The sequence below is a fragment of the Oncorhynchus mykiss genome, chromosome 14 (assembly GCF_057628025.1).
Source record: "Oncorhynchus mykiss isolate SJ-2025 chromosome 14, ASM5762802v1, whole genome shotgun sequence".
Lineage (NCBI taxonomy): Eukaryota > Metazoa > Chordata > Actinopteri > Salmoniformes > Salmonidae > Oncorhynchus > Oncorhynchus mykiss.
The window spans coordinates 8,735,483-8,750,614 of NC_143035.1; the positions used below are offsets into that span (position 1 = coordinate 8,735,483).

General features: G+C 48.7%; 1 protein-coding gene across 1 annotated transcript in view; it reads right to left on the reverse strand.

The window, feature by feature from the left end:
• LOC110487721 (protein NSUN7) overlaps positions 1-15,132 on the reverse strand; it is a 40,816-nt gene extending 25,684 nt beyond the window's left edge. Inside the window, 5 exon segments of the mRNA XM_036942855.2 lie at positions 221-373; positions 480-607; positions 3,416-3,474; positions 13,662-14,083; positions 14,399-15,132. Coding sequence (XP_036798750.2) covers positions 221-373; positions 480-607; positions 3,416-3,474; positions 13,662-14,010 — 689 coding nt within the window. The 5' untranslated portion in view covers positions 14,011-14,083; positions 14,399-15,132.

Here is a 15,132-nt window from a genome sequence, read left to right on the forward strand (position 1 = left end):
TTCTGTGGAAAATCAGACAAGTATATATCTAACCTTATCTCTCTCTCTCTCCGTCTCTCTACGTCTCTCCTCCGTTCTCTCTCGCACACGCACATTATGGTTTAATGGGATGTCTGCATGGCACCTGCATGGCCAACACCCACAATCTCAGACCTGTGTGTGTGTGTGTGTGTGTGTGTGTGTGTGTGTGTGTGTGTGTGTGTGTGTGTAGTGTGCTGACCTGCTCTTGAATGTGTTGACCCATGCGTAGAGGAGCAGCCTGTTGGCTCTCTCCTGTTTCTTCCTCACAGCCTCGGGGAGGATGCAGTCGATGGTCAGGAGGTCATGTTTGATCCTACTGCGAGCCAGGGAGGCTGCCAGCTTGGTCTTAAACCTACAACACACACAGGAAGAGAGAAGGTGTTCCAACAGACACTCATACCCCTCAGCGACTTACCAAAACAACACAGATAAAGTACCCCCCCCCGCTTCCCTCTTACCTGAGGAGGCAGTTCTCCACCTCCCTGACTTCCTGTACGAGCTCCTCCCCCTGGCATTCCCGAGGGAGGAACTTCCTGTCCTGGAAGTCGTAAAGCATCACCACCACCAGACTCATCTGGTCATCAGGCTGGAGAAAGAACACAGCGTAGAGTTAGAATCCATAGATCAGACACACTTCAAAAGCCAACTGTATACGTGTCCAGAAACGGAAATAACAGCAGAGTTGGGGCTGGATAGAGAGAGAGAGAAGTTTTGCTTCAACAATCAACCGCACCAGAGTATCTACGGATAGAAATGTCACGCTCTGACAGTCAACTGCCAACAAACTGTCAGTCGGCCAAAGAGAGAAAACAACAGATACAGCATAGAACGGATGAAGGAGTTGTTCTTCAACAGTTGGATGCCTACACCAGAGGGAGCATAGAGAGAGAATAGAACGAATTCACACGGTTCAACAATCAACATTCTTTATCATCAAACCCCAGAGATCGCCTAGACGCAGTAAGGATAATTCAATACTGCTATACACAGTAACTACCTTCAGAAACCCTCAAGAGATATCCCCTGAGAAGACAGTTTGATGGGTTTATTGATTAGGCAGGATTGACAGTGTCATGTAACTCCTACGGTTGTTTTGGGCAGGTACCCAGCAGTCCCCCGTCCTCCACTCAGAGGCAGAGGTAGGGGGGTGGAGCAGCTTTGGGATGCCCTGCCAGGACCTGGCTTCTACCTCTTAATTAAACCCGGCAGGAAGACACACTCCATCTCTCCCTCTCACACTCTACCTCTCCCACCAGCTTATCACCCTCTCATACCTTCACGCTCTGTCACTCTGTCCCTCCGTCGCTCTATCCCTCCCCTTTCTTCCTCTCTCTCCCTCTTTCTCCCTCAAGGGGTCGAGGGACACAGATCACATTAGTGGCAGATGGTGTTGCTCGGCAGCAACAGATTGCCATGGCGCCGCTGCAAGGCTAATGGAGCGAGACGCTACGCTAGGCTAACACTAACTGCTCGGCTAAAGAACTAGCTCCAGCTCGTTATTCACTCAGGGGCTTTTAATCAGATTTTTGGAAAGGTTGATATCAGAAACAGGTGCTGGGTCCGTCCCTATCTCCCCCTCCTTTCCCTACATTCCTCTCTCCCTTCCTCCGTCATCGCTCGCCTTCTACCAAGGTTGAACCCGGGGGGGGCTGCCTGGCAACAGCGTCCCGTGGCTGGAAGTAAACAAGTCTGTTGTGATGTCGCGTCACCACTGCTGCCGCGCTGTGACATCAGGCCTTAACACCCAACACTGGCCACTTAACACTGACCAACTGAACACTGGCCGTGATGGATGTGATGGACCAAGTAATGATCAAATGATGAGGTCTACAAATACAGAGGTCGCTGCTATGCATGGTCTACCATCAGGAGAATACTGTGCAGTTTCACTGCATCACTTAAACTCCTATGCTTTGTCTCTCTGGTCACTGCATGGTCACTTCCCTCTATTTCCAGCCGCAGTGAGGTAGATCTAATCCCCATTTCTCTCTTCACTGCAATCAAATACACTCCAGACTTCAGTTCCCCTCTTAGAAAGAAAGCTTCCAAAAGGGTTCTTCGGCTGTCCCCATAGGATAACCCTTTTTGGTTCCAGGTAGAACCCTTCTGGCTTCCATGTAGAACCCTCTGTGGAAAGGGTTCTACGTGGAACACAAAAGAGTTCCACCTGGAACCAAAAAGGGTTATTCAAAGGGTTCTCCTATGGGGACAACTGAAGAACCCTTTTAGGTTCTAGATAGCACCTTTCGTTTCTATCCCCATCCCCCTCTCCTTTTTACGTCTCCCTTGGCACCCCTCTCCTCCTCTTTCCGTCAAGGTTGAACTTTATAGATGCCAGGGGTGTAAAATGAGGTGAGAGTGAGTTCTGAAGAGAGCCTCATTGTGTCTGGCCTTTATTGTCTCCAGAATAACGACCTGCCACCCCACCATAGAGAAGACCCATTCATTCCAGGCAGGGCCATATTTCACACAGTTACTACAGTAAGTCTGTGCGTGTCATGCGTGTATGTGTATATGTGTGTGTCTGTGTGTGGGTGGGTGCATGTGTGTGTGTATGTGTCTGTGTGTGGGTGGGTGGGTGTGTGTGTGCTTGGTGCATGTGTATGTGTGTGTGTGTGTGTGTGTGTGTGTGTGTGTGTGTGTGTGTGTGTGCGCGCGCTTATGGATGAATTCCAGTTTGCCCTCACATTACCATCTCCATCATTGCCATCATCTCTACTCTAACATCACAAGCCTGTTTCTTTAAACTACAGCGGGGCAAAAGTACACTCAAAAACCATCCCAGACGCCAATCTTGATTTACGTAAATGAGTAGGGAGGCGTTGTTTTACAGTGCAACTACCTCTCGGTTCATGGCTGCCGTGGGAACCTTCTCTTTACGTCTACAAAGTGCACTGCTAATTGTATTGGGCTCACAGCCCAGACAACCGCTCCCAGAGACGGAGAGAGGAGGGATACGTATCGACCAGAATACACTCAGACCCGCTGAGCGGCGGGCACGCAGACACAGCCCTGAGCAGCCCAGGGTGCCATGTAGAGCATCCTGATCTCATCACTAATGGAGTGTTTCTGTTTGAGAAAAGCAACAAACCCAACAAACAACCGACTAGCCGAGTTCTCTTTGTTCTCTCAGATGTGCGGCACCAAATTGCTTTGTGATGTGAAGAAAAGGCGTTATATCGATATATAATAATCGGTATCACAGTTACAGATTAGTGGTAGGAAAAGCAAGCAGAGCTGAACAAAGACTTTGTACAACAAGGAGAACAGCGGGACATGAATATTGAGAGCTCTGAAGTACCGCTGTGGAGTCAGGAAGTTAGAGAAAGTCAAAACCGGTTGAAACAGATCTCGAACTTCCTCCTCCCTGGGTGAAGCTCTATGTTTCACTCACCATTGGCTGAGAGAGGTAAAAGCAGCTGTCAATCATGATGTCCTCCAGGAGCTCTTGGTCTGTGGTGGGAGGAGCATAGAGAATGTTTCAATAGTGTAACTCGTGGACAGGTAAGTGAGTGAGTGAGTGAGTGAGTGAGTGAGTGAGTGAGTGAGTGAGTGAGTGAGTGAGTGAGTGAGTGAGTGAGTGAGTGAGTGAGTGAGTGAGTGAGTGAGTGAGTGAGTGAGTGAGTGAGTGAGAGAGAGAGAGAGAGAGAGAAGGTGAGAATTAATATTTCCATCATATGGAGATAATGGTTCAGGATCTTGCCAATCTCATCTCTATCTTTATTATCTCTATCTCTAATTATCTCCACAGACCAGCCCAGACCAGACAGGATCATTTGGAACAAGCCTGATAGAATTACACACCTAACCCAATGAAATAAATGACTAGGGCTGAGACTCCATATCTAATGCTGAGCTCTTGTCTAGAAAGTAGATAGGGAGAGACAGCGAGAGAGCTCTCGCAGGCAGCAGGAATAATCTCACTATAATTTGAAACGCTAATTCAATTAGATGAGGATTTTATTTTTTACTCACACGATTAAATGCTCATTTTGTATTTTAATGGAGTTAATTAGAGATTTAAATTGAGTTAATTTACCATAATTCATTTAGAAATTAGAGCCTCTGCGACACTGATGACACTTATTAATCACACATTGCTAGTCATGTAATCGGTGGCTGTAATACCAGGATACATACCATGTGCATTGCTCTCATTAGAGACCAAGGTCTTGTAGGCTACATACCAGCTATCTGAGAGACATCTGCAGTTCCTAATGTGTTTTTCTCTTCTCTCTGCCCTAGCTGAGCTATCATGAAGGGAACATCTGTCTCCCTTGACAACAGGATGTTTTATTCTGACCCACACAGCCTCGCGCAAGCACGCACACACACACACACACACACCGCCTCGCACACACGCCAGAGTATGTGAGCGGAGCGAGGAGTGGAGTGTGGTAAATTTGACTGGAGCGAGGAGCGAGTTTCCAAAGGCTGGAGCATCAGCATTCTCACCCACTCCAGTAGCGCTCGCTTCACAAGCACGGGTACTTCACAAGCACTTCACGAGCACTTCACGGGCACTTCACGGGCACTTCACGGGCACTTCATGAGCCCTTCACCGGCACTTCACGAGCACGTCACGAACCCTTCACGGGCACTTCACGAACCCTTCACGGGCACTTCATGAGCCCTTCACCGGCACTTCACGAGCCCTTCACGAGCATTTCACGGGCACTTCACAGGCACTTCATGAGCCCTTCACCGGCACTTCACGTGCACGTCACGAACCCTTCACGGGCACTTCACGAGCACTTCACAGGCACTTCACGGGCACTTCATGAGCCCTTCACCGGCACTTCACGAGCACGTCACGAACCCTTCACGGGCACTTCACGGGCACTTCACAGGCACTTCACGGGCACTTCATGAGCCCTTCACCGGCACTTCACGAGCACTTCACAAGCATTTCACGGGCACTTCACAGGCACTTCATGAGCCTTTCACGAGCCCTTCACGGGCACTTCACGAGCCTTTCATGAGCACTTCATGGGCACTTCACAAGCCCTTCACGGGCACTTCATGAGCCCTTCACCGGAACTTCACGAGCACTTCACGAGCCCTTCACGAACCCTTCACGGGCACTTCACAGGCACTTTGCGGGCACTTCATGAGCCCTTCACCGGAACTTCACGAGCACTTCGCGAGCATTTCACGGGCACTTCACAGGCACTTCATGAGCCTTTCACGAGCCCTTCACGGGCACTTCACGGGCACTTCACGAGCCTTTCACGAGCACTTCAAGGGCACTTCACGAGCCCTTCACCGGCACTTCACGGACACTTCATGAGCCTTTCACGAGCCCTTCACCGGCACTTCACGGGCACTTCACGAGCCCTTCACCGGCACTTCATGAGCCTTTCACGAGCCCTTCACCGGCACTTCACGGGCCTTTCATGAGCACTTCATGGGCACTTCACAAGCCCTTCACGGGCACTTCATGAGCCCTTTACCGGCACTTCACGGGCACTTCACGAGCCCTTCACGAACCCTTCACGGGCACTTCACAGGCACTTCACGGGCACTTCATGAGCCCTTCACCGGAACTTCACGAGCACTTCACGAGCATTTCACGGGCACTTCACAGGCACTTCATGAGCCTTTCACGAGCCCTTCACGGGCACTTCACGGGCACTTCACGAGCCTTTCACGAGCACTTCAAGGGCACTTCACGAGCCCTTCACCGGCACTTCACGGACACTTCATGAGCCTTTCACGAGCCCTTCACCGGCACTTCACGGGCACTTCACGAGCCCTTCACCGGCACTTCACGGGCACTTCATGAGCCTTTCACGAGCCCTTCACCGGCACTTCACGGACACTTCATGAGCCTTTCACGAGCCCTTCACCGGCACTTCACGGGCACTTCACGAGCCCTTCACCGGCACTTCACGGGCACTTCATGAGCCTTTCACGAGCCCTTTGCGAGCTCATGGCATGCTGGACCAGCATGCGTTTGTAATCTACTCGTGTGTTGCTATGGCCCCATGCTTTAGCTCCTGTCATGGAGTTCTCTAAATGTTTTAATAAGGAAACTGATAAAACACAGAGGTGAACAAAGACGAGGAGGACCACGAGCAAAAGAGGGAGCGTGGTGATGTAGTGTCCACAACTAAAGAACCATTGTGGAATCTGAAAAGACAGGTATCCCGAAAGCATGATGGTGTCCTTAGTACATGCACATGCCAACAGATAGGAACCAGGTGCGTAGCTAGCTAAGTGTAGCAAAGCGAAACACTGTAGCAAAGTATTTATTAACTAAAAATCAGATCTCTTAAAAGTTTAGTTAATTTTCATTCTATTATCTACACAATAGGCCATCCTTGATTTTGGCCCAATAGGCCTGTCCTTTTACCTCTTTCAAGGAGCTTTCCGTTTTGATAGGGTTATAGTACCTAAAACCCTTTAGGCCTACCTACAGAAGAAACTGAAAACAACTACGCATCCCTGCCCAGCCTGGCAAGGGATGCCAGTGGCTCTGCAAGCACTGAGAGGGCATTCTCCACTGCTGGCCTGATCTCCATGCACCATCGCATGAGCCTGAAGCCAGAGACTCCGGACAAACTCATGTTTCTAAAAATGAATTCAAAGGCACTATAGATGGAGCCTAATCATTTTTTGTTTCATTTGTAATGAATTCTAAGTAAGTCACAGCCTATATATGTGCAATTTATATACTATTAATAACAACGACATTTTGTTTAAATGCTGAGCATTTAATGCCCCTACCAGCCTAGTATGTCGCACCAGCAAATGCTTCACAACATATTTTTTTGTAGGCTATAGCCTTGAAATAATATAAATAACATAGCCTAAATAATTTATCTTCGTTCCTCCTTAGGCTCCCTGTCTGGCTCCTGAACTATTTGGAGTGTTTATATGCTGTTTAATACGACATGCAGCTTGTTTGAAATGATGAGTGCTTCTTACCTTTTCCTGTTGTTTATTAAAATAAGCAAATTTTCATTCAAATCATATGGTTTGGTTTCAATACTTCAAAGCCAAATGGTGGGTCCAGGTAGTCACAAAAATAGATGGGTGTTGGTTAAACTGTGATTTTAATGAACGGAGCGAATTTGAAGCGGCAGTTAGTTTTCTCCTTTGAGCGAAGAGCTGGATTTCTGACCTCTCAACTCCGCTCACATACTCTGACATACACTTACACAAGTCTCACACACACGCAGCCCCGCTCACACGCGGCCCCGCTCACACGCGGCCCCGCTCACACGCGGCCCCGCTCACACGCGGCCCCGCTCACACGCGGCCCCGCTCACACGCGGCCTCGCTCACACGCGGCCTCGCTCACACGCGGCCCCGCTCACACGCGGCCCCGCTCACACGCGGCCCCGCTCACACGCGGCCCCGCTCACACGCGGCCCCGCTCACACGCGGCCTCGCTCACACGCGGCCTCGCTCACACGCGGCCTCGCTCACACGCGGCCTCGCTCACACGCGGCCCCGCTCACACGAGGCCCCGCTCACACGCGGCCCCGCTCACACGCGGCCCCGCTCACACGCGGCCCCGCTCACACGCGGCCCCGCTCACACGCGGCCCCGCTCACACGCAGCCTCGCTCACACGCAGCTCCGCTCACACGCAGCCCCGCTCACACGCAGCCTCGCTCACACGCAGCCTCGCTCACACGCATCCCCGCTCACACGCAGCCTCGCTCACACGCAGCTCCGCTCACACGCAGCCTCGCTCACACGCAGCCCCGCTCACACGCAGCCCCGCTCACACGCAGCCCCGCTCACACGCAGCCTCGCTCACACGCAGCCCCGCTCACACGCAGCCTCGCTCACACGCAGCCCCGCTCACACACGGCCTCACACACACGGCCTCACACACACACACGGCCTCACACGGCCTCACACACACACGGCCTCACACACACACGGCCTCACACACACACAGCCTCGCTCACACACAGCCTCGCTCACACACAGCCTCGCTCACACACAGTCTCGCTCACACACACGGCCTCACACACACACGGCCTCACACGGCCTCACACACACACGGCCTCACACACACACACAAACAAACAGACTCACACATTCTGGTTCCCAGTGTCCCCAGAACCACAGGCTTTCTCCTTCAACTCCAAAGAAGGGAGAGCAAACAGCAACACATCTGCTTTATCTTGGATTAGGAAACACCTGTTTCTAAACCCCCTCAATTTTGCAATGTGTTTTCACTACATGTTGGAAAGGGAAGCACAGCAGCTTTATCCAAAATGCACATGTTCCAGGTAATCTTGATAGAACAGCATTTTCCTTATTTTCAAAATCCTCTTTATCCCATTGAGAAGGCGAAAATGAAATGGGGCAGACAGGAAGGGTTTTGAGTGTATGAGTGTGTGTGTATGTGTGTGTGTGTTTGTGTGCGTACGTATGTGCGTGCGTGCTTATGAATGCATTTAAATCTAAAACGAAATGGGACAGACGGGAAGGGTTTTGAGTGTGTGTGTGTGTGTGTGTGTGTGTGTGTGTGTGTGTGTGTGTGTGTGTGTGTGTGTGTGTGTGTGTGTGTGTGTGTGTGTGTGTGTGTGTGTGTGTGTGTGTGTGTGTGTGTGTGTGTGTACATAATGGCTGTGCTGCCCTGATTAACCTCTAATCTTAAATGACACGTCTGAGTCCTATCTAACTGCCACTGGGAGGTGTCGCCATTACAAAGAACTGCCACTGGGACGCCATGGCAACAACATACCCCGCTGTTAACCTACCATAACATCACAAATCACGCCAACCGTCTGCTCAACTTGGGCTAAACAGGTGAAGGCTAGATAAAGGGGGTGCAAAAAAATACACATATATACACACACACACACACACACACTAAAGACAGTGTCTGTGATTGGGCCTATACTCCTTGCAGGATTTACAGCAGCGTCGGGTCAATGAGTGTTTCGATCATAGCAGCAGAAGGTCTTAAAGATAAGCCTAGCAACATGGCCGCCTTGCCTGACCCTACAGTACAGGAGGAAAGCACAGACCCAGAGGGGGGGAGATGGTGTGATGATGATGCGGTATATATATATATATGTGGAGGTCATTATCCTCCCTGGTCTATAAATCAGCCTAGGGAGGACTGAGGAGTAAAACACAGAGTAAATTCACATATAAATCTCTCATACCAGAAGCTATTACACATCAGGGGCAGCACTGAGCTGAGGTGTAAGCACCTAAATATCGACCTATAAGCGTCGGGTTGCCCTTATGCACAGATCTAGGATCAGCGTACCCTCCCCAAATTCTCACCCTAACCTTGAAGGGTAAAAATACCAAACTGATCTTATACCAGTGTCTAGGGGCAACTTCATGACAACCTAGGATGAGGCGCTACTCTCTAACCAATTGTTTGAGTTTGTGTCGTGTGGCCCTCGTCCAGGTAACAAACTAACTAAGGCCAGTGAGTGATGATGAACACGGTCAAATAAATCCACACAAGAGCGCTAGAAGGCCTACAACCCCACTTGGCCTTATTCAGCTCTTTGCCTCGCAGTATTCCACAGCGGTACACTCCATTTCACATGAATCTAAAAGAAGCTCTGCCAACAAACCTCCGAGTCTCTATTCAGGCGAGCTGAGCAGAACCCTTGGACAGGATGGCAGTGTTAAATAGCTTACATATTATCAACCTGCAATGTTTCATATTTGCTGAAGTGTCTCGGGGTAAAGTGCCATGCTCTTAGCCAAGGGCAGAAAGGACATGTTCCCTCTCTCTCCCTCCCACGGTCTGAAACAAAGGAGCCCCCCCACCCCCCTCCCCCAAGTCAAATAAACCTATTCCCTGCCTACTCCAGCCACATATCAGCTCTGTGCTGTGACAAGGCTGCTGGCTACTACGGACGAGGAGACAGGAGTGGGCCTCGGAGGAATGCAGAACAGAGAGAGGGAATGAAGAGGGAGGGATGGATGGATGGGGGGGGGGGGGGTCCCACCTCTCTCTCTTTCTATCTCCGTTGAGCAAATGATGTCTGGGACCAGGGACATGAAGAGATGTGATCAACCCTCCAAGATTCAAGGTGATGACTGGGGCGCTAGTGAAGAATAGAGGAAACAAAGAAAAAGAGAAGGAGGAAAAGAGTGGTGGGACGGAGCCAGAAAGAGAGAGGGGGAAATAGAATAAGAGGAGAGGAAAAGAGAGAACTAGAATGAGGGAGGAGGGGGAACGACACAGAAATAGATCACTGTAATCTAGATATTCCTAGATACCCTGGTAATAATTTCCCTTTGGTTTCACACTTAAGAGGTTCACCGTGGGTCATCTCGTACACTGCAGCAACACACACTACCACCAGGCCTCCTCTAAACTAAACCACCTCCATCCAATGAACATCAGCCCATCGGTCTCCTCTATGCTCGATTCAGTTCTTTTGTGTGAATGAGTGGGGTGACGTCGTCAGAAATCACTGTCCAACACACAATGCAGTAATGTAATGTAATGCAGTCTACATTACTGTAATAATGACTGCATTACGGGAACACTTTGTCCTCTGTGTGTCGTTACGGGGTTTAGGGCTACTTTTGATTCGAATGGATAAGAGTTAGAATCACATGATCAATACAAGGGTTCATTGGCATTTTGCTCGCCGGGTTTTCGCTGCCTAAGCTTCTTTTTTTTTTTTAAGTTAACAACTGACCTCAGCTCGATGTTGGATCATTGTCATTCCCAGGCTGTACGTGTAAGACGCATCCAGTGTGTTGTGTATATCGATCTCTGCAACCTGAAGTCATCCCGCTCCTCGGAGGACAGTGGGGGAGATTAAGGCCTCTTTCTCAGCTGTGTCGTTTCATTGGTTAGCATTTTCTTTTTTTTTTTAACGCAACAAATGTGACCGAATCTGATGTGCCAGACAAATAGGCTGTGTACATCTTCACCACACCAAGCAATCTTGGCTACAATAGGACAGCCTTGACGCAGTTCAGGCACAATTACAATGTAGTGATCCGCCTCCTTTTGTCTTTTGTAATAACGACGGACATTCTATCGACCAGCCAGAAAATGCCCTTATTTTGCAAATGAATTCTGCCGCAGACATTGTATTTACGTCCCATTGTAAACAGTGAGCCACATCCAAATTGTAAACAACAAAAATTAGGGGGGAGAAAAACGTGACTCATCTGAGGTTATAATTGTACGTCAGCCTCTGCTAGTCAATATCTCGTTCATTTGCTGTACATTTTTATTTCCAGAACATTATCCCACTATCTGGTGCTCTCCAAATGAACTCATTCCAGGGATATGAGAGTAGGAAAGACGGGGAGAATCAGAATTAGGTGGAACTGATAACATACCACTTATTAAACAAAAAATGGGATTGAAATGAGAGAGAGAAAAAATCGACTTATCTATTTTTTCCTCTGGAAATAAGGACTCCAAGCCATAGAGGCAAGCGATACTATACTAAATATAGAGTTAAGATAGAATCTCAGACCTCTTCCATCCAACACGGCGTGCCCTATTTTGTTGTATGACCTTTGACCTTCTAGCCTGACGACTCATACTAAATTCTTCAAATGTTCTGTAGTTCGCCACATACACTATATATATACAGAAGTATGTGGATACCCCTTGAAATGAGTGTATTTTGCTATTTCAAACACACCCGTTGCTGACTGGTGTATACAATTGAGCACCCAGCCATGCAATCTCCATAGACAAACATTGGCATTAGAATGTGGCACCATCATAGGATGCCAACTTTTCAACGAGTCAGTTTGGCTATTTTCTGCCCTGCTAGAGCTGCCCTGGTCTACTGTGCTGTTATTGTGAAGTGGAAACGTCTAGGAGCTACACCGACTCAGCCGCGAATTGGTAGGTCACACAAGCTCACAGAACGGGACCGCCGAGTTCTGAAAGCAAGACTACCGAGTTCCAAACTGCCTCTGGAAGAAACGTGAAATGGGTTTCCATGGCCGAGCAGCCGCACACAAGCCTAAGTCAAAATGAGCAATGCCAAGCATCAGCTGGAGTGGTGTAAAGCTCGCCACCATTGGACTCTGGAGCAGTGGAAACAGGTTCTCTGGAGTGATGAATCATGCTTCAACATCTGGCAGTCCGACAGATGAATCTGGGTTTGGCGGATGCCAGGAGAACACTACCTGCCCGAATGCATAGTGCCAACTGTAAAGTTTGGTGGAGGAAAATAATGGTCTGGGGCTGTTTTTCATGGTTCGGGCTAGGCCCCTTAGTTCCAGTGAAAGGAAATCTTAACACTACAGCGTACAAAGACATTCTACACGATTCTGGGCTTCCAACTTTGTGGCAACAGTTTGGGGAAGGCCCTTTCCTGTTTTAGCATGACAATGCCCCTGTGCACAAAGCAAGGTCCATACAGAAATGGTTTGTCGGAATCGGTGTGGAAGAACTTCACTGGCCTGCACAGAGCCCTGACCTCAACCCCATCAAACACCTTTGGGATGAATTGGAACGCTGACTGTGAGCCAGGCCAAATCGCCCAACATCAGTGCATGACCTCACTAATGTTCTTGTGGCTGAATGGAAGCAAGTCCCCGCAGCAATGTTCCAACATCTAGTGGAAAGCCTTCCCAGAAGAGGGGAGGCTGTTATAGCAGCAAAGGGGGGAACAACTCCATATTAATGCCCATGACTTTGGAATGAGATGTTCGATGAACAGGTGTCCGTCCACATAATCATGTAGTGGACTTTAGTCTGAGACTGCCATCATTGAAGTCATGAGGGATAGGATCGTCTCTAACCAATCAGAGTATCAAAGCCAATGACACATTTTCAAACCGCCATTTTAACCAAGTGTGTTCTGGCTCTGGCCCAACCCATTGGTTTCTGGACCAATCAGATGGCCCTGAATGTTATTCGGGGAAGGTACTCAGATCCAGACTCACTGCAGAGAAGAAACTAACGTCTGTGGGTGAGGCGTAACGTTTGGCCGGAGCTAGGAGTCTGGGGTAGCCAGGAAACGTAACTCCTGCTCTCACAACCACTTTTACAGTTGCAGCAGGGAAGCAATGGAGCTCGAGTTAGTCTGATATGCAAACCCAGACCTCAACAAGCAAGCCTAATCTAGAGAGATGAAAGCCCCTCTCACATGGGTAGAGCAGGAGAAATCGATTCCATCTCCTGGGCTGCACTGACAGTCCTCTAACCTTCCCCTCCCTTAACGCCATGGTGATTACACACCCTGTGTGTTTGGCAGCCGCAGACCTGCACCCCCGTCCTTGGTTTCACAGATAATATATAAATAAATATATATATATATATATATATATATATATATATATATGGGAACAATTGATTTGTAACATCCCACTGAATTCCCCATGGCCATTCAAAGGGAATTTCTCCTGCACTTTTCCCTCCATCAATCTATCAGGATTCAATTCCACCTGTCAATTAATGTCCCTAACACTATTCATTCTCATTTTCAAATGGCCGTTTGTTTGCTTTCGTTGCTTTTCTCTTGCATGCGTGGCTCAAGATAACCCCGTCCAATCATATGCAGCGGAATGGGGACCCATCATACATACGTACATACTGCAGTCAATTAAAGAGGAAAATATAGAATGAAGGAGGAAGGATAGAAAACCTTTCTAAGTATACATTTCCCCATAGAGGGGGGAAAATCCCCCCTACAGTCCTTTCTGCTGTTCACTTACATTTGAGTGTGTTGAAGGCCAGCTCATACGAGCTACGTTGGTACGCCTCATCCTTGGCCTCAGGCAGGGGCAGCCCCGCCCGCTTGCCATAACTGACTAATCGGTGGGCAGCAGGCTTCTCCAGGTGAGTGTTCTGAAAGATGACTGCCGCCAGCAGATAGACAGGGTCTGGGAAGCCCAAGTGGCTCTCGTCAGGTGTGGGGGGTTCTGGAGGCAGCTCTGGGGTCTCCTCCTGCCCAAGGCCAGATCCATCCAGCAGGCTCAGGTCTTTGAGGCTGGATATCTGGGAGCCACCAGCCGTCTTGGATATGGACGACCGTCGTGAGTGCCCTGTGTTTTTTTTTACCATCTTGTTATGGTTGCCTGGTCTACCAAGGCTCACCTCAAGAACACGACCCAACTCCTGTCCCTCCACTCAGGCCCTGAAAAGACAAAAACACCCACATACTGTACACTGGAGACACACTGTAGCTGTGAGTTAAGGGTTCAAGCCAAGAAATGATATACAAAATTATGTCAAAAAAAGTTTTTATAAAAGTATAATAATAAACCACCAGGACTACTACTACTACTTATGACACAGAGATTAATAATGACAAAAAAAGACAGGCTTCTAATTGTACAATTGCAACGCTGCTGCTGAAATGTGTTAACAACAATTAGAGACAAATGGTAGGCTACATACAGTACGATTTTCTTGAATAGTAAACGCACGGTATAGTGGTTGCGGTCTTTACCTTCAGAGGGGGAGACGTCTTCAGAACTTTTCTGTCTCAGGTATCCATTAACCAGCAGCAAGCACAGTCATATTTCCTTATGTCGAAGCAGATGTTCGGGCTACGTGACCAGCAGTGAGACCTAACCTGAGCACCTACAATCTGGCTGTCTTCTTTTCGCGATGGGCGGACACCTGGAGATGTTCTTTAACTTGGCAATAAAAAAATGCTGGAAAGAAAGATAGTCGTTTCACTCTCAAAAGTGAGACACGGTAGATCTACTAGAAAATTAAAAAGCTAGCTAGCTTGCTAGAAGTAAGCAGAAAACTTCCCCAAGTAGCTAGCAGTATTATTGTGGAACTCCTTGGATCAGCGAGCTTCCATCACCATGGTAACTATATGCTAATTTCCTGGAATCCAAGATTTATGCAGTAGTATCCCACTACGTTCAATTTGACAGATAAGAATACCTACATTTCAGTAACACAGACACGACTTGAATTTTTAATCAAATTTGCCATAGCATAGCCTACTATCTCTCTAGTCTAATCCCCATTTCTGGCATTTCATTGCTTTCCCCCATGGCCTCCATCCCGGACCCAAAACCTGGCAGTGGTAATAGGTGGCACCCAGTTTCCTTCATCAGCCTAGGCATCTCCGAAACTACACTACGCCAGAGAGGAAGGGGCAAAGCGAGAGGATTAACTACGCCCAAAATCTGTCGGCGCGAGAATACAGCAATAAGAAGACAAAGT